This window comes from Urocitellus parryii, chromosome 7 (genome assembly GCF_045843805.1).
Source record: "Urocitellus parryii isolate mUroPar1 chromosome 7, mUroPar1.hap1, whole genome shotgun sequence".
NCBI classification, from domain to species: domain Eukaryota; kingdom Metazoa; phylum Chordata; class Mammalia; order Rodentia; family Sciuridae; genus Urocitellus; species Urocitellus parryii.
The window spans coordinates 65523266-65550181 of NC_135537.1; the positions used below are offsets into that span (position 1 = coordinate 65523266).

Genomic DNA, 26916 nt, shown 5'->3' on the forward strand with positions numbered 1-26916 from the left:
GATTGCTAACTATAGAATGTTGGAAACTGATTTCTTAAGAGAAAAATTGAAAATTATCAGAAATATTAAAGGTAAGTTACACAAGAACTTATTGTTACATAGCTAAAATGTATAAATTAAGAAATGCAACTTTTAAAGAATATTTTCAGAGAATACTGAAAACTGGATTTACTTATAAAATATCTGAAGTAATTATTGGTGTACTTTAAAGTTAAAAAGTATTTAATAAGATTCTTATTTACCAACCTAACTGAAATAATTGTTTGAAAAAAATTTAGCATATCCACATTGTACTATTAAGATTAAATTCCCTTCATCTAATTTTAAAATTATAAATGATGAAATTAATCTTGGTGGAAAGGTGTTTAAGATTTGGGGCTCATGGTTTAAGTTGTTTATATTTAGATCTAATTCATATCAAACCTAGGGATGGGTTAGAATAAGTTGTTGGCCTTTGTATTCCTGTGGCAGTGTATTTCTATTTTATAGTCTTATTGTTCTTTGGTTTTTTGTTGTGCTGAAGGTTGAACTTAGGGCCTCAAGCATGCTAGGCAAGCCCAGTATCCAGCTATACCTCCAGCCACCATAGTGTTTAGTTGTATTTAATTTCTTAGGGAATATTTGATTATTTTATAAATTAAAAAGTAAATATCTTTCAGATCTTAAAATTAATTCTCTACAGTTCTTTAGAAAAAATGATGATTAAATTGATTTGAAAATTTATATTTCAGTGCTCATTGTTAAAGATACCATATAATTTGTGCATACAAACTTGTCAAATAAATTAGAAGACTGAAGTTTGGGGAAATAATTCAAACTGTGTTTATCAGAGAAGTGTCAAGAATTTTTAAAATATAGTATTTGAATTTTATTTTCTGTTTTGCCATTACTAATCTTTGTTAAGATTTTTCTTATCTGCATTGCAGAATGATTTCTTTATTGGTAGTTTTTCTTAATCCATATGTCCACATGGGGGATATCTATAAAAGCTTGAATTTGGCAAAAAGTATGCCATGGGTAATTTTGAAATAAATATTAATGTTTTTAGAGTTATACTCTTTTGAGAAAGGCAATAGATGAAGGATTAGTGATAATATTATTAGTGATATAGTTAGTATTAACAGTGAAGGTTAATTATATGATTAGCTCTAGATTGCTTTCCAACCTCTCTTAATGCACTGGTTTACATTTTATTGAAATATTTGCAGAATTGAAAATGAGGGACTTACTGGGTTAAAATCCAAGTCTGATTGTGGTATACTGTCAATAAGAAATTACCACAAAATGTCTGTAATCACATTCAGAAGAGGCTGAAGCAGGAATATCAGAAGTTGGAGACTAGTCATTGCAATTTAGTGAGACCCTGTCTTAAAATGAAAAAATGGTTAGGGATGTAGCAAATTTGGTAGAGTGCTTGCTTATCATGTGTCCTGAATTCCACTCCAATACTGCAATAAAAATCAAAATTTTTACACCTTTTACAACAGTGGGTGCATCTGTTATATAAGTGCCTTTAAAATGACTCCAGGTTTTTTTTTTTTTTTTAATCCTGTACAGCCTTTGTCAACTTTCTCTGTCTTAACTTGAGGAAATAGTTCTTATCATTATTTCTGAAATATATAAATATTTTCTGAATATTTCTTTTATCATCTTAATTTTTGTATAAAATTTCCTTCGTGTAATTTTTTCTGATTTTCCAGTTTCTTGCTTTCTCCTATTTGTATTATAGTAGTTTCTTTTGCTATCTTTATGCTTCAGTTATAGTCCTATCACATTGTAAGGTAAATGTCTTCCCCACTATACCTCTGAAGTGCTCTGGGTTGGAGACTGTATTCTTCATGTTTTTATTCCCAGTGATGGGCATGATATCTGGCACAAAGTAGGTATTCATTAAATATTTATTAAATGAAGGAATAGATTAGGTTATCTAATAGAGAAAGAAGAATTATGGCTGATGAAATATTCAGATTTTATTATATAACACATTTTTTTCTTATGACATCCTTATGATTAGATATGCATTAATTACACTTTTGAAATGAAAAGTGCAGTAGCAGAAGAAAATGCATACAAGCATTAAAAATATGCTGAATGTTACTTAACTTTTTATTGTTACTTTAGAAGTCAGGAGTTGGGTTTTTTTTTTTTTTTTTGAAACAATGTGTGTGTGTTAGGGAGGTCACAGATTTCTGTTCCTCTCTTCTCAGCTTCCCTAGTATCTGGATTACCCAGCTCTGCTTAGTTTTTAAATGCCAGATATTTTTCAGTTTTCTCTGTGCTTAGGAGCTATTTCTGGTTAATAGTACCTTAACCATTTTTATTGAACTTTTAAGATACACAATGTTTCTAGGATGTTTGGATAATCATGAAGTAAAAAAGGATATTAAGTTATAATTGAAAGACTCATTTTTAATTAAGATAAAATTGAGTTGAAATGTACCATAGTATATTAGTTACATTTACCACACTGCATAATAGAACTTTAAAAAACCAATATATTTTTCCTGAGTTTTATAACCTTTGATACCATCTCCCCCACTGTCCTCGTCTCTACCATTCTACTCTCTGCTTCTATAATTTAGTTGTTTTAAATTGTACATATAAGTAAGAATATGTGATATTTGTTTTCCTATGCCTGAATTATTTCATTTAGCTCTTAAGGTTCTCAAAATCCATTTGTATTTTTGCAAATTTGTTTTTTAAAAAATTCTGAGTATTGTGTGTATATACCACATTTTCTTTATCCATTCAACCATTGATGAACACTTACATTGATTGTCTGTCTTGGCTTTATGAGTAGTATTGCAGTAAACATGGGAGTGCAGACATTTCTTAAGCATATTGATTTAAAATCAGATTGCAGAATCTCTGTATTTTCTTTAATGAGATGAGAAAACAGTTCAGAGCCTAAGTAACTTGGCTCCTTTCATATAGGTGCTAAGTATCTGGACTGGGAATAAAACCTAGATACTTCACAGGCCTCTCTTGAACCTGCTAATCAGATAGCTTTTCTATATTGTACTTCATTTTTATAGGTAGAGGAGTTTTTAGATAGAGGAGTTTATGGATCTGTTCTCATAGTATGTTTATTCATACCCAGTGATTATTGTGCCTTTTTATTTTTATTTTATTTTTTAAATTTTGATATAGGAGTCTTATTCTGTTGCCAAGGCTGGCTTCTAACTTTTAGACTCAAGGGAGATTACTTCCTTAGCCTCCTCAGCCTCCTCAGTGCTAAGAATATAAGCATGTACGAACATCTCCTGCTTATTATTATCATTTTCATATTAACATATTACTGTTTTCCCCTTCTAATTAGTTCTTTGCATATAGGGGTCATACAAAGCATTTCACATCACTATGTTTAAAGGTAGTATTTCTTTAAAGAAGAAAAAAATAAGATTTTGCTATTACTGAAAAATTTCTGTATCATGAATAGACTAGTTTAAGCAGACTGCATATAAATCCCTAAATTGATTACATATATCATTACAATTAACTTTGAGATAAAAAAATGGAACTAAGTTATGAATTGTTTTACATCATCAGGGAGTACAGATTTTGTTCCTCTTTACTACTGAGATAATTGAAATTAACCCAAAATTCCACTTAGCTGGCAATTTAAAATGTGCCTTAAATTTATCAAAACATTAATTTATAATAAGTTATGATTGAAGCTCTACTGAAATCTTTGTTCTCTTTTTTAAAATTTTGGGGTGCTGGGATTGAACTCTGGGTCTTATGCCTGCAAGTGCTGTTACTACTGAGCTACATCCCCAGCCACTGTGACTGTCTTAGTTGTTCTTAGAACCAAAACCAGAGCCTTGAGATTGCTTGAATTACTGTCATAGATCTAGAGAAAAAAAAAATCTCATTCAGCAAAAACTCTTGAAAGAATTGAAGAACAAATGGATTAACAGGAGAAAAGTGACCATTTATGCAGTACATTTGAGGACTCTAGGTGTAGTGCAACACTTGGAACCCTTGGTTAAACTTTTTGTTTTTTTTTTTAATCACAATGATTTCCCTATCAGTATTAGTACCATTATTTTTAGCAGACATTTTAGTAATCAGATTACAAATACATCTGTGTGTCTGTAAGTGTGTGTGTATTGTTGTTATGGTTTCTGAATCTTACTCTTTAAATTCTTCAATATTTTATTCTTTAAAAACCATTGTTGGTGTATTAGAGCTTCCCTCAGGCTTCACTTTGTAGGTGTGTTAAATGTGGCAGTTAGGATTTCTTCACTGATATGGACAGAGCTTTAGAATTTGTGTAATTATGTGGTGGTGGTTCCAAAAATGCTCTTAATCTATCTCATACTAATATTTTTCGTGTTCTTTGAGTATATTTTCAGATATAGGTAATAATTGCCCACTCAGTAAAGCTAAAAATTATTCAACTAGATTAGTAAATTGTAACATGAGTTATTACAGTTTTGAATACGGTAAAATATATTTAATATGTGGTATATTTGGAAAATTGCATTGTAATTTTTGTTTTTCTTTAAATAGTAATAAGGGACACATTTGGGTTTAGGTCCAAGTTTTACTGGCAATACCCAGTAAATCTTTCAGAATTGTACTTTTCTTTTTCCCTTTTTTGGTGCTGGGGATGGAACTCGGGAACTTGCACTTTCTAGACAAGTGCTCTACCACTGAGCTACATCCCCAGTCCTTATCAGAATTATTAATTTAAATAGAATACGTTTAGATCTAAAGTTAAAATTCAGTTATAACAGAGAATCATTTCAAAAGATAGCGTATTAGCATTCTCATAGACAGTGGATAATTGGAACAGTTGTGAGGTGTGTCATAGTAACTTATTAGTAATATAATAGCGACTGGGAATGTAACTCAGTGAGAGGGTGGCCCTGGATTCAATCCCAAGCACCAAACAAGCTAACAAACAAAAATCCAAAAGTAGTAATAATAAAATATCTCAGTTTTTAATGATAAGCTGTTTTAGTCAGCTTTTTCACTGTTATGACAAAAAGATGTGACAAACGGTATAGAGTAGGAAAAGTTTACTTGGTGCTTATGGTTTCAGAAGTACTCACTTGCTCTGGGCCGGAGGTGAGGCAGAGGATCAGTCAGAAGGGCATGATGGAGAAAATCAGCTCAGACCATGACAATTAGAAAGCAGAGAGCAGTCCTCACCAGAGATAAATTTATACCTCAAAGGCATGCTCCCAGTGACTTATTTCTTCTTGCCTTACCTAGCCTACAGTTATCACCCAGTTAATTCCTATTAGGAGATTAACACACTGATTAGGTTAAGGCCTTCATAGACCAATCATTTCAATTCTGAATGTTCTAGTATTATCTCATATACGAAATTTTGAGCTACACCTCATATCTAAATCATAGCATAAGCCTTTAAAATAATAACTTAGTAATTCCAAGTAGTAGCTATGATATTATTCTCATGCATTACTATTGATAGTAGTAATTAGTTATATTAGGGCTTTGTGCATACACTAGTCAAGTGTTGTACCAATGAGCTATACCCCGTACCTGAGCTCTTTTTATATTTGCTTTAGTGGAAAAGAAGCCACATAATAGCCCAAGAATATAAAAGAGAAAAAGGAGGATGAATTTAAGAACTTTATCCCAGGGACTTTATAGTGTTTATATAAATTAAGTGAATCATCAGACTTAATGATATTGACCCTTATGAGGAAACATCAATTGCTCTGACTGAATATTAGCTAATTTTTTCAAACCTTTCATAATTACACAAATTCTAAAGCTCTGTCCAAGGCTTTAAAATAATAAAACTTAAAGCAGATTAAAAAATTAATCAGACATTTTATTTATTTTTTTTGACATAACCCATTTTTAAGGGAAATCCTTAAGCTATTTTAATTTTCACATGAGCTTATATTGTTTGTGGGGTTTTTTTATTAATAAAATTTGGTGTCTTGATTTTTGGCAAATTGGTAAATGCATGATTACTTAATATTCAAGAGAGGTTGATTTATTTACTTGAAATAGTTTTGGAAAAAATTATGTGAACTTACTCTGAAGTTCTGACCAAAAAATTTCTATTTTCATTCTGTAAAGTGTGGAAAACACAGAGCATTAAAAAAGAAAGATATCCATTGCCTCACCCTTAAGAAGCCAAGATAAGGATTTCATTTCTTTCCAAAATGAACATGACAAAACGAAACAAAGTTGGATCATGCCATAGGCATAATCTTGAATCTTTTTTTTTCAGAATGTGAGCATTTCTCATATTATTTTTTCTTAAGTACAAAATTTAATGGCTGAACTGGATTCTGTCAATGATAAATTGTAATTCTATTTAAAATAGTTTCCAGGTTTTTTGAATCCTTTTTTTTTTTTTTAAAGAGAGAGTGAGAGAGGAGAGAGAGAGAATTTTTAATATTTATTTTTCAGTTCTCGGCGGACACAACATCTCTGTTGGTATGTGGTGCTGAGGAGGATCGAACCCAGGTCGCACGCATACCAGGCGAGCGCGCTACCACTTGAGCCACATCCCCAGCCCTATTGAATCCTTATATGTAACTCTTTGAACACATCAATAACTTAAAATATAGCTGAGTATAAATGTTAAATCTTGTGTCTGCAAAGTTTTATGAATTAGCTTTTTGTAGAAATTGTAATATTTTAAAATTGTGACAGAAGATCTGACTCTTCAAACAAAAATAATCCCAGTCCTACTCTTAATCCTCCTATGAAACTCCTAAGTTATTTTATAATATTAAAAATATGAGTACTCATGTAAACTTTTCTGAGATTGGATTTGAAACTTTAATTATGCTTATCTAGAAATTTTCATGTGTTTATCCAGTGCATCTCTTTTTCATTTATTTAAAACTGTTTGATTTTAACTTTTAGATATCTTTTTTCCCTCCTGTAAAGAGGACATTTCACTACTGATTGTGGTCTTCTGTTTTGCAGAGTAACAGCTATCCACCAATGTCAGATCCATATATGCCTAGTTACTATGCTCCATCCATTGGATTTCCATATTCTCTTGGGGAAGCAGCATGGTCCACGGCTGGAGACCAGCCTATGCCATATCTGACAACCTATGGACAAATGAGTAATGGAGAACATCATTATATACCAGATGGTGTTTTTAGTCAGCCTGGAGCATTAGGAAATACCCCTCCATTTCTTGGTCAACATGGATTTAACTTTTTTCCTGGTAATGCTGATTTCTCTACATGGGGGACAAGTGGATCTCAGGGACAATCAACACAAAGTTCTGCTTATAGCAGCAGTTATGGCTATCCACCTAGTTCTCTTGGGAGAGCTATTACTGATGGACAGGCTGGATTTGGCAATGATACTTTGAGTAAGGTGCCTGGTATTAGCAGTATTGAGCAAGGCATGACTGGACTGAAAATTGGTGGTGACCTGACAGCTGCAGTGACAAAAACTGTAGGTACAGCCTTGAGCAGCAGTGGTATGACTAGCATTGCAACCAATAGTGTACCCCCAGTTAGTAGTGCAGCACCTAAACCAACCTCCTGGGCTGCCATTGCTAGGAAGCCTGCCAAACCTCAACCGAAACTTAAACCCAAGGGCAATGTGGGCATTGGGGGTTCTGCTGTACCACCACCACCTATAAAACACAACATGAATATTGGAACTTGGGATGAAAAGGGGTCAGTGGTAAAGGCTCCACCAACCCAACCAGTTCTGCCTCCTCAAACTATAATCCAGCAGCCTCAGCCATTAATTCAACCGCCACCATTGGTGCAAAGCCAACTGCCTCAGCAGCAGCCTCAGCCACCACAACCACAGCAGCAACAAGGACCTCAGCCGCAGGCCCAGCCACACCAAGTGCAGCCTCAGCCACCGCAGCTGCAAAATCGCTGGGTAGCTCCTCGGAACAGGGGAGCGGGCTTCAGCCAGAACAATGGAGTGGGCAGTGAAAACTTTGGTTTAGGTGTTGTACCTGTCAGCGCTTCACCTTCTAGCATAGAAGTGCATCCAGTACTGGAAAAGCTAAAGGCCATAAACAACTATAATCCCAAAGACTTTGATTGGAACCTGAAGAATGGACGTGTGTTTATAATTAAAAGCTACTCTGAGGATGACATACATCGTTCCATTAAGTATTCTATCTGGTGTAGTACTGAGCATGGTAATAAGCGTTTGGATGCAGCCTACCGTTCCCTGAATGGGAAAGGCCCACTCTATTTACTCTTTAGTGTGAATGGAAGTGGACATTTTTGTGGAGTGGCTGAGATGAAGTCTGTTGTGGACTATAATGCATATGCTGGTGTCTGGTCTCAGGATAAATGGAAGGGCAAATTTGAAGTTAAATGGATCTTTGTGAAAGATGTTCCCAATAACCAGTTACGGCACATTCGCTTAGAAAACAATGACAACAAACCAGTAACCAATTCAAGGGACACTCAAGAGGTACCCCTAGAAAAGGCTAAGCAAGTGCTTAAAATAATTGCTACTTTCAAGCATACCACCTCAATCTTTGATGACTTTGCACATTATGAAAAGCGTCAAGAAGAGGAGGAAGCCATGCGTAGGGTAAGAATATAGTAATTTTGATGTGTGGGTCTTTCTCTTGGGGATGGAGTACATGGATGGGTACCTTTTAATGACTCTCTGTTTTCTCCCTCCACAGTACTAGGGATTGAACTCAGGGATTCTCTACTACTGAGTTACATCCTCAGCCCTTTTTCATTTTTGAAGTAGGGTCTCTAAGTTGCTTGGACTGGCTTCAAACTTGATATCCTTCTGCCTCAGCCTCCTGAGTAGCTGAGATTACAGATGTGCACCACTGTACCTGGCTGAGAAAATGGATTTTTAAAAAACAACACCAAAGTATTTTTGTAGTTTGTATAGTTGAAGCTCTTGCAACAAAATATGGTGACAATTTGGCTTTGGGAGGCAGATTAGATTTGGGAGGATGTGGGCTTCAGAATTAGACTCCATAGCATTTGATTTCTTTTGTTATTCATCTGTGAGACTCAGGAAAACTTCCATTGGAAGACTTTCAATTGGACATACTGTTGTTCATGTTTGTAACATACTGGCCGGCAGGCTTGGATTGTTTTCTGTCCTGAACTACAGAATAAAATTGGGGTCCTAGTTTTAGGTGGAAAAAGAATGGAGGCAACTAGGAGATTTTTCTGTAGATAGTACATTTAAATTTCTTTTAGAGAGAAGCGGGGTTAAAGTTTGCTCTTCCAGTAAATAGTTTTTACTGCTGTGGAAAAATCTCTTATGGAAACTAAGATAAAGCAGAAACTTCCTTTAACTATCTGTATGTAAAAGTGTTAGTGATTCAATTCTTTGTGAATTTGTCTTGTGATTTCTTGGTTGTGTGCAGCAGGGGGACTGCTTCAAATTTTAAACCCAGGTGATTTTTTTAACCCTTGGCGATTCTAGTTGCAGTGATTTCTCTGCTGAATTGCCAGAAACTTTTGGAGTGATGCAAATTATTATTTAAGGCTTTGTGGGACTGTTTCCACAAAGGTTAAGATTGCTGAATATAATTTTCTCCTAGTTAAATGTGGAAACTTGGATCCAGTTGCTAGTGAGGTTTTGAGTTTAGTGTTTAAGTAAATTGTCATCTTGTAACTGCCATTACAAAAGAGCATATCAGGAGAAATGATCTGGAATGTGAAAGGTGAGATGCAGATACAGATTTTATTTTGGGATGTACTTATTTTAAGACACATTTGAGAAATATAGGTAGAGAAATTTTTTTGACTTAAGCATTTAGAGAGATGTGGGTGTTAGACCTAGGTGTTGTTTTTGTTTTGGTTTTGGTTTGTAAACAGTCGATTCCATGAAAATAGGATGAGATTATTTAGGAGAAAATTTGCATGATAAAGAAATAATTATTAGCTTTATTTTCTTCTACCACTAAGGTAGCCTTGTATGTGTTCATACTTTTCTTTTTTACCCAGTCTAAAAATTTAGTCCTAGTTTTACTATTTTCAGTATTTTAATAGATAGTTGTCTCTGGAATGTATATATTTTTTCATACTAAAAATTGATCCCAGAGATGATCCCTACCCCTTTTAAAATTTTATTACAGGGCAGAATCTCACTAAGTTTTCAAGGCTGGCCTCTAATTTATAATCCCCTGCTTCAGCCTCCCAAGTAGCTGGAATTACAGACTGGTACAACTGTGCCTGCCCCATAAATATTTTTTATGACATGTATTATAGTCATGTTATTGTATAAATTACACAAATATACACAATAGTGAATTAAACTTTTAATTTTTATATTCCTGTTATTCCATTGCTTCCATTCTATGACATCTAACTCATAATTGACATCTTTATTTCAAATCTTATTAAACTTGATTTTTATTAATTATAGAAGGCTGAGACAGGAGGATTATAAATTCAAGAGTAGCATGGGCAATTTAGCTGAGACCTTGTCTCAAAATGAGTAAAAAGATTGGGGATATAGCTAAGTGGTAAAGTGGCCCTTGGTTCTATCCCTAGTACCTCAACAACAACAAGGTCTTTGGCATGATATGTAAACAACAGTTTAGCTGGGTATAGAGTTTTTGGGTCAGTTTTTTTCATTCAAGATACTAGAGGCTTTGCTTCATTGTTTTACATTCTATGGATTTATCACCTTTGGATTGTTTCCAGTTTGGGGGGAATATAAATAAAGCTCCCATAAGTATTTTTTTTTTTTTTACAAAGCTTTTTTTTTCTTTTTTAAAATCATTCAATAAAGTTAAGTTCTTTCGAATCTACAGCTTTCAGTTTTTTACATGTAAATGGATAGAAGCATCATCACATTTTGGATACAGAACAGTTCCATCATATATGAAAACCTCATTTGTACTATCTTTTTTTACTTAAATCCCTGCCCTGTGTGTAACCCCTGGCACCCACTGATCTTGACTCACAAGTTTGTTAGTATTTTTTCATTTTTGTCAGGATCAGAAAACCCTTCATTACTCTTTGGGCTCTTTTCCTATTAGTTACTGGATCAGAAGGAGGATCATCGAGATCAAAGTAGGTACTTTTACATTTTTTTTCTTTAGTTCTTGGTGCCAGTTTCATATGCCTCTGCCACTGTACATGTGGGAATGGGATAGTCATGCTGTAAGTTGATTTTACTATCACTCTGTGGTTAAAAAGGAAAATCTGTACAATGGCTACACTAAGTAATTGACTTCCCTGTATGTTTGAAGCTACTATATTAGGAGTCAGTTTTCCATGATTTTTAACTCATGAGCAAATGAATTATGTCTTTGCCCAGTTTTTTTTCCTTTTGTTGTTAGCTCTTGTCTAGGCAGAGTTGTAATTTTCTTTTTTGACATGCTTATATTTGTACTTGGGGCTTCCATCATAAATGCTTTCAAATGTTTTTGGCATTCCAGTGATTTTTGTGCTCCCTGTCTATTCTAGGACCTCCTTGGCTCTATCACAAAGGACAAATCAGTTGTGTTTTGCTAAAATTTCTTTTTTTCCCCCAACTAAAAGTAGTTGCAAATTATTATTAGTGTCTCTTTAATAAGATCTCATCTGTCCTGTATTAAATTCTAATTTCTCAAGGTTTGTGATAAGTAGAGGCCACATTTTCCCAGATGCATATCTTCTAGACTTTGGGTAAAGTCAGATTCTTAAAGAAGACACAGACTGCATTACTTATAAAAGAGATGATTGATAAATTTGATTAGTTAAAAACAATTCCTCAAAAGATGCTTTAAAGGAAGCTTTAAAAATACATTTTTTTGAAAGTACCAGAAGAAATTTGAATATAACTGCCTGAAAATTAATACTAAGAATATATAAAGATAAAAAAGACAACTCAGTAGAAAAAATGTGCAAAAGGTACGGATACGCATTTAGTGAAAGAGGAAAACAGACAAGACTAATGCATGTAAACCAATATTCAGTCTTATTGAAAGTTAGAGAAAACAATCTCATTACAACCCCTTAGGCAGCACTATATCCTACTTACCAATTCCAACCAATCTTCTCTCATATTCCTAAACTTTTCTCCACTTCATGTTACAATCAATACCCTTCATGTTACAATGGCCAATGTAGGTTCAATGTAAACAATGTCTACTTTCTTCCCCCCAATTTTTCTAATAAAATACTGTTCACTCTTAAGTGCAGAGGACTGCTATCTATTTTTGCTTCAGGAAGCTTAAACCAAGACCTGTTTCCTTTTGATGGTATCCATAGTGACTCAGTAAAACAATTTTATTTCCCCCCTATCGAGGGGAAAATGCACTGTTGCCATTTTTCCTCATCCCAACCTACATATTTTAATAACTCAGAATAGTCAAAGCCAGTAGCCTTGTCCACTTAGGAAGTTGCTGCAACAGGAAGTAAAAATGAAATTAGGAAAATCCAATTCATGATTAGAATGAGAAAATATTTTATATCCATTCATTTAGCAAAATTTAAGTGTGACAGTATTTTGAGTATTGGAAAGATTGTAAGTAAACAAGGCCTTACACAATTGCAGATGTGAAGCAGTTTTGTATTTTTTAACAAGTTGAATATTCATGCCTTATAATTCAGCAGTTCTCTTCTGGAATACATATGTAAAGAACCTTTCTAGATACCCCAGAAAATATCTATAAGAACGGCAGAATTAATAATTGCAAAAAACTGGAAACAGTTCAAATATCCATCTGTCGGAAAATATCCAGAGACATTGGTGCTACAGCAATATAGTATGGGTGAATTTTTTTCTTCATTCTTCTATTTGGAAATAACTTTATCTGGGGAATAATTTATGGAATACTCATCTTTTAATCAGATTTACCTGTTATTGTCATTCTTCCATGTTTGCTTTGTTTTTTTTAAACCATCTGAGTGCCATGTACAGGGCTCTTTTCTCCAAAACAACAACAACAACGAAAAACAAAAACAAAAACAGAATTATAGTATGTATTTCCTAAGAATAAGGTTATTATTTAACTATAATATTCTGTCATTTGATCCAGAGTCCTTTCTTTCCTCTAGTATCGGATCCAGTCTATGATCAGAAAATACTGATCATAGCATAGTCAAAACCGTTTGAAATAATAAGTTTAGAAGACTGATTCCAATCTGCCTTCAAATTTTTTTGCCTTTCCCAAGTTTGGGAGGATTTTGTCATGTGCTTTTATAAAAGTCTTATGGTTCTAATATTTACATTTAGATTTGTGGTTGCTAGAGCTCCTTTTCTAATTTAATATTTTTCTTTAAATTTTTGAGGCCCTTTATGATAATAAGGAATTCTGTTTTCTCTTTTCATTGCTGGATTGCTTACTGATTTTTTTTTTTCTTGATTATTTTGGCAGTAGAAGCCTCCAACTAGCTTTTCTAGCCAACATACCTCCTGTGGAGGAGACAACCTGACGTCTTGTCTGCCTATATGAAAGTTAGAATGTCAGGCCCTCTTTCAGAATGAGGAATGCTGTGAGATTCTAAACTGCAGAAGAAACAATTGCCAATTAGTTACGAGGGAGGAAGGAGCTGTATAGAGAAAAATCTTAAAAAAGTTTCCTAGGCAAAAGACACAGTTTACAAAGAAAGGAAAAACAATCGATGATCTGAATTTCTCTTCTGAGGGTACTCAAATGTAAAATCTTATTTCAGGGTGGAGAGGAGTTGGGTATAAAGTTACATCTGTAAGGATGAGCGTCTAGTTACATCAGTAAAATGGGGTGGGAGGAGTAAAATAAAGAAGTTCAGGTTTAGAAGAACAAAGCCTTAGTGTACATTATAATTCAGCCTTAGTGAAAGAGTTGAGAAATTTCAGCAGAGTGAAATAGGAATTCAAGAAACGGGATGACATGTGGTAATGGCTGTTACACAAGAACAAATCTCGAAGAGGACCTGATAATGCATTTTGAATTAAGACAGGCGTCCATTATTAATAGTGCATCCCAGGACATTTCAGCATCTCACCCTGTCTGCTAATTGTCAGTAAGTTCCTTCAAGCCTTTATTAGGAACCATTGACCTGGGTAAAGTGAGGAATCTAAAAAGAATAAAAATTTTGGACAAGCTTTGATTGTATTATAAAGTCTGGGAGAACAAGACTGATTTTGCTTTTGCTGATTCCCTGGCACCTAGAAAACTATCTGGCATATAGTAGGTTTTGAATAGATATCTGTTAAATGACAAATGCTTTGAAGAATTTCTTGCAGTTTAGATATAATTGTAGAATTTTTCCTTTATAGATCTAATCACTGTTATTTGTTCATTTAGTTTATAATAAATGCTGTCTGCTGGTTTTTCAATTTGTAGAACTAGACACTAGATTATAAAATATTAATTCTAGTTAGAACAGAATGTTAGGAGATAATGGGAAGGAAAGATTTGAGGAATGGTAAATATATGAATTTATTTTCTTATCTTTCTGAAGGTTACAGGTAACTCTTAAAGGATGATCAAAGATTAATGCCATAGGCATATTATTTAAAGTCAGAAATGCTGCTATTTTAACTAAAAATATTATAGCTTCTAATGGAAGTTGGAAGAGAAGTGGAATATGACATTCATTTTTATAAATTAATCATATACAATGGGAATTGATAAATCCAGAATTTTATGTATTAGTATTATGCTTAAGGTTATGGCAGCCCATCAGAGGAACTTAAATTTTAGAAAGGGTTAGGGAGAGGATAAAATTCCTAATTTATTTATTTGCTTCTAAAGAATTCTTTGTGTGTACTGATAAAGCCAGTTTAATTGGAAAATAAAAGAAGAAAATAAAGAAATAGTAAGGTTCTGAGTGTATTTGTCTAGAAAACATAATCTGTAGGGAGTAGAATCTTCTTGTGACTCTTTAGGTAATTCTTATTTTTGTTGTCACGCTAAATGCATCATGTAGATCCTATTTTTATATCCTTTTCTTTTAAATCCATGTTAACCAGGAAACAGTTTCAGGCAAGATTTTTAATTTTAATAGCTCTTTTAATTCTACATAATTTCAGTTGCCAATTATTTTGAGGTGAATTTTCCAAAAGATGCATTTTCCTAACCTCCCAGACAGAGATGGAGCCTTACCATAAGTAAAAATAAGCAGGTCAGTGGGCCCGGCAGCACATGCCAGTAATCCCAGAGGTTCAAGTGGAATCCAAATTTGAGGTCAACTCATGAGCAATTTCATGAGGCCCTTAGCTACTTTGTGGAACCCTGTCTCAAAACTAAAAAATGAAAAGGTTTGGGGATGTAGCTCAGTGGTTAAGCACTCCTGGGTTAAATCCCTAGTGTCTGTCCCACCCCACGTTCATGGTTATAATAAAATCTATTAAACTCTAGACACTTATATGTATTATAGTCACATATGCTAATATTATGTTGTGTACTTCCAAAGGCTAAATTTTAGTGCATAATATCATTTTTTTTAATGCTTGAAATAGCTGATCCTGAGATGAGATGTTAGATCTATCTCAAAGTACAAATTTGTATTAACGTATAAGAAATTACTTTGACCATAATTAGACCTGTAACAACAGTAAGCATTTTCCTAATAGTTCTACATTATTTTTAATGACATGGGTTGAAGTCTGTTAGATTACCCTTTGGTAAACTTTTCTAATGGCTCTAGTTCACTCTCTGCAGAATAAGTTGATTATGATGATTAACAGAAACAAGTTCAGTAAATTAAGTCTAACTTATATTACTTATTTAAGTGTATAATTCTCTGGGTTAAAAATATTGATGTTTTTAGTAATCAAGATGATTTTATTACAGTAATACTCTGTTCTAAACTTGGTAAATATTTATGAGCCAAAGTTGGAAGGAGGTGCTTCAATGAACATTTTATTATATTGACTTGTTTTTATGTTTTCTTCAGACAACATGTTAATAGTGGTTTTGTTGTGTTCCAATGCTGGTAAGAGAATTTTATAGATTTTTAGTAAGTGAACTACCTGTGGTTTATCAGGTTAGTTGTAGACCTTGGAGAGGTAATTTAGGAAATTATCAATAGTTACTAAATTGAGCAGAATTTCAGTTGTTAGCAAATGCATGATGACATAAGAAATAAGGAATAGCTATCTTTACCTTTATGTGGGAAAGAAATATTTAAAGTTTTAAGAAGTAATTTGTTGAATTATTTGTTTATTGAAAACATGCAGTTTCTTAATTTAGAATAAATGTGCCTAAGGAAAAATATTTCATGAAAAGAAAGTTGTAGCTTTTGAACAGAAGATTTGTCCTTTAGTAAGGGAAAAGTTAGGGCCTTAATCAACTCTACCTGTTCCTTGGAGTAGTTTGTGTATTTTTTTAAATGTAAAGATTTCATCTGTATATATTTCACCCTGGTCTTATAATAAATATTGATAATGTTAGGGTAGGATGCCCTAGTTCCTTTCCCTGACAGTTCTGAATTTATGCTAATATCATATATCAAAAGGCTTTGCTACAGTATGGATAATGCTTGTTCTTTTGTGACCTGTTGTATAAGCTATCTAAAAAGTGTAAAATACTTTACAGTTTCTTGTGTGTTAGGAATTGGGCCATAGCCTAGTTGGATTCTCAGCTTGAGGGTCTCTATGAGGTTGCAGTCAATCTTAGCTGGGCTTAATTCTCATTTCAAGAGCAAGCAAAGGATCAGTGAGTAGGGCAATAGAGTGAGGTGGCATAGCTAGAGAATAGAAGGCACAGTCTTTTATAACCATTTCATAGAGGTGATAATCCTATTACCTCTGCCAGTTGTGTTGGTTAGCAGCAAATCATTTATTGTGTCCAGCCCACACTTAGGAGTAGGGATTGATTCTACAACCTATGAATAAGAGGAGGCAGGAACCATTGGGAGCCATGTCAGAAACTGCCAAAACCCCTTGCCCACCATGTCAGTACCACTTTAGTACCAGGGTTTTAATCCTGGACTTAAAACATTGGGCCTCACCCCCAACTCTTTTTAAAATTTTTATTTTTAGACAGGATATCACCAAGTTTTCCAAGCTGGCTTTGAACTTTTGATCTCTTGTCTAAACCTCACTTGTAGGAGTAGCAGGGATTACAGCTGTGTGCTACCATACCTAGCTTTATTGCTCTCTAATTTCTAAGAGGAAATTGGTTTTACTGTCTCCTGGGAGGAAAGTTTGGGTTTATTGAAAGATGTTTCTAGGGCTGGGGATGTGGCTCAAGCGGTAGCGCGCTCGCCTGGCATGCGTGCGGCCCGGGTTCGATCCTCAGCACCACATACCAACAAAGATGTTGTGTCTGCCGAGAACTAAAAAAAAATAAATATTAAAAATTCTCTCTCTCTCTCTCTCTCTCTCTCTCTCTCTCTCTCTCTCTCTCCTCTCTCACTCTCTCTTTAAAAAAAAAAAAAGATGTTTCTACTCTAATATCTTATGCATTTGACCAATTCAATATATCTGTTGCTTTTGAAACACCTTGAGGATGAAAGAACCTTTATAGAATCTATAATAAAAGAACTAGGATATATTTAAAAAACTACTAATGAACAATTCTACTTGTAAAAGATAGTCTAGAATATTTAATTTTCATTTTGTGGTAAAGAGACCAAAATCTGACATCTAAAAATAGAATTGCAAATGGATTCCTTTGCTTGGTTTTAAGACCCTCAGTTACTTGATCTTTTTATTTTTATTTTTTTTCCTTTTTAAAATTATTTTTTTAAAAAAATTCTACTAGAACACATCTTTCATTCAGGTTAACCTGTATCATCATATATTTGGGTCCTGCATGTTCTTTTTTTAACTCTGTTACCTCATTCATTCAGTGGATAAGTATTTAAGGTTAAAAGTAGCCACCAGAGATAAATAACCTTTATTTTGTAGAACTTAGTCAGCTTGGGGAAATAAATGAATAGTTCAGGTTAGAGAATTTTGTAATTTTCAGTGTCTTTTGTTAAATTTATTGCTAAGTATTTCGTATTTTTTAAATGTGTGCCACCATATCCAGCTTCAGTTTTTATTTTCTTAATTATGTGCTGGTAATTCAGGTACACCACATAATTATAATTATACAGAATCCCCTTTTTAACTATTTTTTAAATGTCCTTGTATCCAGTGATTTACTGAATTCATTTATTAGTTCTTATAGTTCTAATAGAAAATCCTTAGAGTTTTCTACCTAACAATCATGAAATCTGTAGGTTGTCTTTTCATATATATATATTTTTTCCTTCATGCAATTAAGTTAAAACTCTCAAAATAAGACATAATAAAAATGATTGTGATGAGTTGTATTATTTTATTAAACTAAATCATAAAACATGAATATTCCTAACACTTATAGCTGTGTTCATTGAACCACCTAAAATAACATTTAATGTTCATCACCATTTTTTTCTATTTGAACTTCTTAATTCTTCCGTTTTTGTAATATACTTTTAATTTATTTGATCTTTGGTTGGCACAAATGAATAATTTGTTAGCATTCTGTATCAATTCTTTTCTCAAATCAAAATATTCTTTATTTTATAAATACAAATATGGGCACTGGAACCTTTTAAAGTTTCCAGTAATGATCATGACTATTATTTTTTCATTAATTTCCACTGAGTTGGTTGTCACCGTAAATGTTTATGTTTTATTAGTCCAACTCTGCAGTAGTAATGGACAGTAATAATGTAGAGCTTTATTACAATGTAAATGTAAATGTAAAACATTTGAAAAGTTGATTTCTGAAAATGACCTCTAGCCCCAAATCATAATCATTGTTCTTTCCCCTGATGACTTCATGGTTGTGAATTTCAAGTGCAGAATTGGTCTGTTTCCTTTGTACTCTTTGTCTTTTGCTTTCTTAATGCAAAAGGAGTTGTCATGTTTTGGGGATAGAGCAAGTCCGAAACTTACCTCAGCATTAAAGTACTTTAAAAGGCTCTGAACACAATGTGGGGCTTTTGAGCAGCTGGGATTTTTATCCATTACTTACTGCCCTTATTGTATTCTTTGGCATGAATTTTTCCAGTCCTGTCAGCCTCCTATGCAGATTTCATTTTAAGTTATTAATTTTCCTGAAGAATTGAATCTGTTAGATGTTTTAATTTAAATGCTGTTTCATCTGTAAATGGTTTTCTTGAAGTATACACACTGGCTTTTTCCTTTATTTAATTGAAAAACATAGCCTGACACAGACATTAGGTTTAATTTGGGTGTGGAATTTAAGAGATACTTTCACCCTCAAACAATAATTTTGATTTCCTGTGCAAGGGCAGCCATTAAAATAGCAATACCCTATAAAATATTTGTTTTTTTTTTCATATTTCTGCAATGGTGTTTGAGAGTTGCATGCAAATTATACTTTTCTTTAGTGATCATTTTTTATTTTATTTTGAAATATTAAGATTTACAGCATGTTGCAAAGGTAATATAAGGAAGTTTCTATATATACTTATTCACTTTTCCTTAATATTAACATGCATATAATCATGGAGTATTTATTTGAACAGAGAAATTTTTTTTATTGGTTGTTCAAAACATTACAAAGCTCTTGACATATCATATTTCATACATTAGATTCAAGTGGGTTATGAACTCCCATTTTTACCCCAAATACAGATTGCAGAATCACATCGGTTACACATCCACATTTTTACATAATGCCCTATTAGTAACTGTTGTATTCTGCTACCTTTCCTATCTTCTACTATCCTCCCTCTCCTCCCCTCCCATCTTCTCTCTCTACCCCATCTACTGTAATTCATTTCTCTCCTTGTTTATTTTCCCATTCCCCTCACAACCTCTTATATGTAATTTTGTATAACAATGAGGTTCTCCCTCCATTTCCATGCTATTTCCCTTTTCTTTCCCTTTCCCTCCCACCTCATGTCTCTGTTTAATGTTAATCTTTTCTTCCTGCTCTTCCTCCCTGCTCTGTTCTTAGTTGCTCTCATTATATCAAAGAAGACATTTGGTATTTGTTTTTTAGGGATTGGCTAGCTTCACTAAGCATAATCTGCTCTAGTGCCATCCATTTCCCTGCAAATTCCATGATTTTGTCATTTTTAGTGCTGCGTAATACTCCATGGTGTATAAATGCCACTTTTTTTTTTTTTATCCATTCATCTATTGAAGGGCATCTGGGTTGGTTCCACAGTTTAGAAATTGTGAATTGTGCTGCTATGAACATCGATGTGGCAGTATCCCTGTAGTACGCTCTTTTAAGGTCTTCAGGGAATAGTCCGAGAAGGGCAATAGCTGGGTCAAATGGTGGTTCCATTCCCAGCTTTCCCAGGAATCTCCAAACTGCTTTCCAAATTGGCTGCACCAGTTTGCAGTCCCACCAGCAATGTACAGGAGTACCCTTTTCCCCACATTCTCGCCAGCACTTGTTGTTGTTTGACTTCATAATGGCTGCCAGTCTTACTGGAGTGAGATGGTCTCTTAGGGTGATTTTGATTTGCATTTCTCTGACTGCTAGAGATGTTGAGCATTTTTTCATGTACTTGTTGATTGATTGTATGTCCTCCTCTGAGAAGTGTCTGTTCAGGTCTTTGGCCCATTTGTTGATTGGGTTATTTGTTATCTTATTGTTTAATTTTTTGAGTTCTTTGTACACTCTGGATATTAGGGCTCTATCTGAAGTGTGAGGAGTAAAAATTTGTTCCCAGGATGTCGGCTCCCTATTTACCTCTCTTATTGTTTCTCTTGCTGAGAAAAAACTTTTTAGTTTGAGTAAGTCCCATTTGTTGATTCTAGTTATTAACTCTTGAGCTGTGGGTGTCCTATTAAGGAATTTGGAGCCCGACCCAATAATATGTAGATCGGAGCCAACTTTTTCTTCTATCAGGTGCAGAATCTCTGATTTGATATCAAGCTCCTTGATCCATTTTGTGTTAACTTTTGTGCACAGCGAGAGAAAGGGATTCAGTTTCATTTTGTTGCATATGGATTTCCAGTTTTCCCAGCACCATTTGTTGAAGATGCTATCCTTCCTCCATTACATGCTTTTAGCCCCTTTATCAAATATAAGATAGTTGTAATTTTGTGGATTGGTCTCTGTGTCCTCTATTCTGTACCATTGGTCCACCCGCCTGTTTTGGTACCAGTACCATGCTGTTTTTGTTACTATTGCTCTGTAATATAGTTCAAAATCTGGTATCGCTATACCGCCTGTCTCACACTTCCTGCTTAGAATTGCTTTTGCTATTCTGGGTGTTTTGTTTTTCCATATGAATTTCATAATTGCTTTATCTATTTCTACAAGAAATGCCCTTGGGATTTTGATTGGCATTGCATTAAATCTATAGAGAACTTTGGGTAATATTGCCATTTTGATGATGATAGTTCTTCCTATCCATGAACAGGGTATATTTTTCCATCTTCTAAGGTCTTCTTCTATTTCTCTCTTTAGGGTTCTATAGTTTTCATTGTATAAATCTTTCACCTCTTTTGTTAGGTTGATTCCCAAGTATTTTATTTTTTTTGAGGATATTGTGAATGAGGTGGTTGTCCTCATTTCCATTTCAGAAGATTTGTCGCTAATATACAGGAATGCCTTTGATTTATGTGTGTTGATTTTATATCCTGCTACTTTGCTGAATTCATTTATTAACTCTAGTAGTTTCTTTGTAGACCCTTTTGGGTCTGTTAGATATAATATATCATCTGCAAATAATGATAATTTAAGTTCTTCTTTTCCTATTTTTAACCTCCATACCATCAAAGCACCCGACCTCAACATAAAATCCTAAGTTCAAACCTCAATTCTATACATGCCATCAAATTCGTTAGGCCTCTAATGAAACTAATGAATTTACCTTAAATCACAATTAAATCCAACATCTCTAAACATTGTCTCCCATCACAAAGGAGAGATATCGGAACTATAAAAACCAAAACAAATTTAAAAAAGGAAACAGACTACAGTCAAACAGTTGGAAAGTAATGTGAGCACCAGGAAAAAACAAGGGAAAAAAGGATTACAAACAATGCAGGACAACTTAAATTCACAGGAGAACCTAGAGGCTTCAGAAAAATGGTCAGAGAAAGAACTCAAGGCATACCTAACTCAGATGGAATGGAATCTTAGAGAAGACTTTAGACAGCAAGTCCAAACAATGAAAGTATACTTTGAAAACGAATTAAATAGGCAAATTCAAATGGCAAAGAACGAGCTATACCAGGAGATAGAGATTTAAAAAAAAGTCAAACAGTAATCCTAGAAATGAACAAAGAAATTAACAGTGGTTAATACTGTTAAATAAATTACAGACTTTTCCCCAATTCCCCATTTTCCTGCAAGATATGGCCTGGACACTAGCATAATTTCATTGAGTTGCCGTGTTTCCTCAGTTGTCTCCAATCTGTTTAACAGTTTTCTGACTTTCTTTGTTTCTTATATCTTTCAAGACTACAGAGCAGTGGGGTAAATCCCCAGCAAACCCCCCCCCCCAAAAAAAATGATTACTAAACAGGTGGATTTCCGATTTCCAGAAAACTTTCTGTTTGCTTGATGTTTTCTCATGATTAGATGACATTATGGATTTGAGGAAGAATCCCACAGAAGTGATGTGCTCATTACTGGTAGTATTAACATTGATTACTTGTTTAAGGTGATGGGTGTCCAGTGGGTTTCTGCATTAGAAATGTTCTGATTCCCCCTTTTGTATTCTGTTTCTGGAAGCAAGTCTACTAGGAACTCATACTTAAAACTAGGAAAATTGAATTATCAAAGAATTAGTGAAGTTTGTTTAATTGTCACTATTTTCATTTGCCCCTTTAATTTATCTACTGAGTTTTTCAATTTGAAAACTAGTTTTCTAAGATACAAATGTATTTTTGTGTTTATTGCATTTGAATTTCAAATGTTTGCTTCTTTTACTGTTTCTGCACGTGTTCACTGTTCTTTCAGTAATTCTATTGTACTATGTTCTCAGTGCTTACCTTCATTTTTATTTTTCTAGATGCCATGGCTTCTTAGATACATGGTTACTTTTCCCTTGTGACTCATTTGTGGCCTCTGGTCTAGTTACTGAAGTATTGCTAATAATGATAAACCTTCAGATGATTAGAAGAAAAGTTATTTAAAGACGAGCTGGTGTTCCCTCTTAGGACATTGAAGAAAATCTTTATTTTCTGTCTCTTTCCTGGTTTGAAGCGTAGGGACTATCTGTCAGAAAAATATGAGTTGTTGACAACAACTTCTTGGGTTCAGTTCCATGGGCCATTTTCTGGTCTTGATCCTAGGATCTTTGTTGATCCTCCAGTGTATTGGGTTGGAGAAGAAACCCTGAACTATCCAGTTTTTTCTTCAGACTTAATAGCCCTAAAATCTCACAGTATGAGTTGTTGAGGTATAGTGTGCTATTAATGGAGAAAGGTTGGGGTGGGGAGGGTTGGAAGGGAAGAATTCTTCTGTTAATCATTTTTATTATTTAAAGAAAAAATTGAATTCTGTAATTAGATATTAGTACCCTATATACATATATAACTATATGACTGGTGTGATTTTACATCATGTACAACCAGAAGAATCAGAAATTATAGTTCATTATATATGATGTATCAAAGTCCATTCAACTGTCATGTGTAACTAATTAAAACATTAAAATAATTAAAAAATACATATTCTGAGAATATAAGAAAAATTGAATTCTGTGAATCACTTGATAGTTTGTATCCTAGAATGCCTTTTTAATTACATTTGAAGTTGATAATATCACTGATAGCTCATCATTTCTAGTTTTTGTATTTCTAGTGATTTGTAACTGATAGTTCTAGGCACATGGACTATATTAGAATTATTAGAATATTTAATATTAATAGTTTAAGGTACATTCCTACTTCTTGGTAGTATACTTGTAGGATTTGTTTATTAGAAAGAAATGGACCATAAACTTCTGGAGAACTAATTATCTTGATGGATGTTTACTGTGTCCTGATGACTTCCAAATTTGTATTCCCATTCTAAACCATTGTTATCAAAGACACATCTAATTACATATTTGACATCTTCATTTATTATCTCATAAACATTAATATAATTCCTATTTTTTGCCTACCCCAATCTCCTTTTTTTTTCTTTTTTAAGAGAATATGTACCATTTTTTCTTTTAGAGATGTTTAGTCTAAAAATCCTGGACTCATTCTTGATACTATTGTTTATTACCCCTTATCTAATCCATCAGTAAGTGATGGTTGTCTTGGCTTTCAAAATGTATCATGAGTCCAAGCACTTGTCAGTAGCTCTATCTCTTTTGAAGTTGTTCAGTTTGCCTTATCCTGTTAAATTTATTGGCATATTAACATTAATAGTATTTTTATATTTGTACTATTATGATTTTTTAAAAAATCAGTGTTTTGGAGATTTCCTATTGTGAGTTACCTGCCAAAGCACCAACTTTTTAAAGTTTTTGTTCTCTTTTTTTTTTCTATTTTATTATATTCTGCTGTTATATTTTCTTTCATTTTTTTCTTTACTTTCTTGAGGTGGATGATGAGCTCATCACTTTTTAGCTTTTTAAAAAAAATTCTACACATGTAAATTTCTAGTGTCTTTTGGAGGACCCATACATTTTTATTGTCTTACTGCTATAAAATTTTTCTGATTTCCATTATGACTTTTTCAAAAGACTTTTAGAAGTGTTTCAAGATTTCCAAATGTGTCTAAGTTGTTTTTGCTCCTCAAATTTATGTCAGAAAATGGGTACACTATGAAACTGACTCTGACATTTATTAAAATTTGGTTTCTGGCCTAGCATGTAGTCACTTCTTATGATACATTGTATACCTGGATAAAATGTGTACTCTGTAGTTATTTGTGCCAGTTTTCTATATTCTTTGGGTTAAACTTTTTACTTCCTTGTCAGCTTTATCTATTACTAAGAGAAATGTGTTAAATTCTCCTATCATGAATTTGTTTGCTTCTCCTTATAATTCTGACAATTTTAACAGTTTATCAAAAACTGTTTCTTATTCAGTATGTAGCGATCACTTTTATTTCTAAAACTGGCTTTTGTCTTTTAAGACCAGTTTGTCTGATATTGATATGGTTGTCTTAATTTGGTATATGTTACCATATGTATGTATTAATCTTAAACTTTTTTTGTATCCTTGTGTTTTGGGTTTATTATAAATAGTATGTAATGGGATTTTGAGAAATTCTAAATTGATTTTTTTACTTTAATTGATGAGTTTACATTTTTTTGCTCATAAATATATAAAAATGTTTACTTTTCTCCTCTTAATCTAGATCTTTTAAACCTCTAATTAATGAGGACCTTTATCCTTTTTGTTTTCTTTATGTCTTTTACTTGTGCAGTTTCAGGTTATGCATTGTATGTGTATATATATATATATATATATATAGATAGATGCATATGTAATCTATGTATTTTAATGATTCTGTAAAAGTGCATACTTAATTATAGTTCAAATTGAAACATCGTTTCTAGCTTCCACTTAAATAGCACATGGTTCTCATTGTTAAAACTGATCGTTCATGTCCCCCATGTTAAACTTCTTTGTCCAATTTATCCTTAAGTAGAATTCTTTTTTTCTTTTTTATATGCTGATGGACTTTTATTTTAATCATTTATTTATCTGTGATGCTGAGATTTAAACCTAGGTGCCTCACACATCCTAGGCAAGCTCTCTACCACTGAGCCACAACCTCAGACCCCTTTTTTCTTTTTTTCCTAGTTTTGATTCATCTTTTTATGGGACAGTACATAAGCAGTATGCTGTTATCTTAATTTATTCATATATATATATATATATATATATGAGCTGATTATAGGACATGTTTCAAAAATGTCTCATAAGCCTTTTTGTTTTCTTCAGTTGAACACTAAACTTTCTGTTTCATCAGGCTTGTAAAAGAATTTTAGGGCCTTTGTAAAATTAGACTCCAGCTCTTTGTTATACTTCCCAGTTAATATTGTTGAGTTTTTGTTTTTGTGTATCCTTTTGAAACATGACTGCTCTAGTTAGCTCTGTTTCCAGTATTGTTTTATTCTTTCATTTCAGTGTATTTCACTGATATTTAGGAATCTCTGAGATAATTGCATTTTTAGTTGCCATGTAGTAGGACATTTTATAAGTATCAAAGAACTTAAAGCTTTTTTTTTTTTTTTTAATCTTTGGAATTTAAAATACAGGTTTTTTTGCATGGCCACTTGGAAAGACAGTAAAATTTACTATTGAGTGTGTATTACTCATGCAAAAATATGATGGGAGAAGAAAAAATAAAATGAGAGAATCTTAAAATTTGTTAAAACACTGGTGGTTTTCAAAGTGCTATTATCCTCATAAGGGCCAGCAGTCCAGGCTTACCTGTGAACTTGTTAGAATTGCAAATTCACTGTTTCCTTGTCCCATCTGTGGGACCTAACTCTTAGTGTTTGTACAAGCCCTCCAGGTGATTTGTCTAGAATTAATAAAAAAATTTGATTAATTGTGAACATGAAAACATTATTCAGTTAAGTATTTTTTAAAGAAGGAATTGTTATATATCTCAATTGTCATAAGTCAGCAATCAATGGAATGTAACACTTCTTCATGTGAAAAGTTATAATATACTGAGAATAAGAACGGAAGAAATTTTGGAATTAAAGTTATTTCTAAATTAGTACTGAAATCTTAATATAATGCACTTTTAATATAGTTCTACCTTTTTTCCAGTCTCTACCTGAGCTAAATTGCTTTCCCAATGCTACATCTCACTATCAAAAATTCATTATACTCAAAACACATTATTATACTATGTTCTTCTTAAACAAATCCTGTGGGACAGTAGGGCTGTGTAGAGTACTTAAACTGCCCTGAAATAGGTCTCTATTTGGACTTTCTAATTTAAAATGTTTTGTGGTAACCATGCTTCTGTGATTATTTGAATTAGTATTTGAAGAACTTTGTATGGAGATGACTTATATGTGCATGTAGTTTAAATGATGAAAATATTTGTTTGTAATTCTTTTTGTTTTTCTTTCAGGAGAGAAATAGAAACAAACAATAACCATATGGAGATGTCCTATTAAAATTACAACACTAATGATGTAGACTTTG

The 26916-nt window shown here is 33.2% G+C and overlaps 1 protein-coding gene across 1 annotated transcript in view; it reads left to right on the forward strand.

Moving 5' to 3' along the window:
• Window positions 1–26916, forward strand: part of Ythdf3 (YTH N6-methyladenosine RNA binding protein F3) — a 65447-nt gene that overhangs the window by 10233 nt on the left and 28298 nt on the right. Inside the window, exon 4 of the mRNA XM_077801185.1 lies at window positions 6928–8526. Coding sequence (XP_077657311.1) covers window positions 6928–8526 — 1599 coding nt within the window. The remainder of the gene's footprint in view (window positions 1–6927; window positions 8527–26916) is intronic.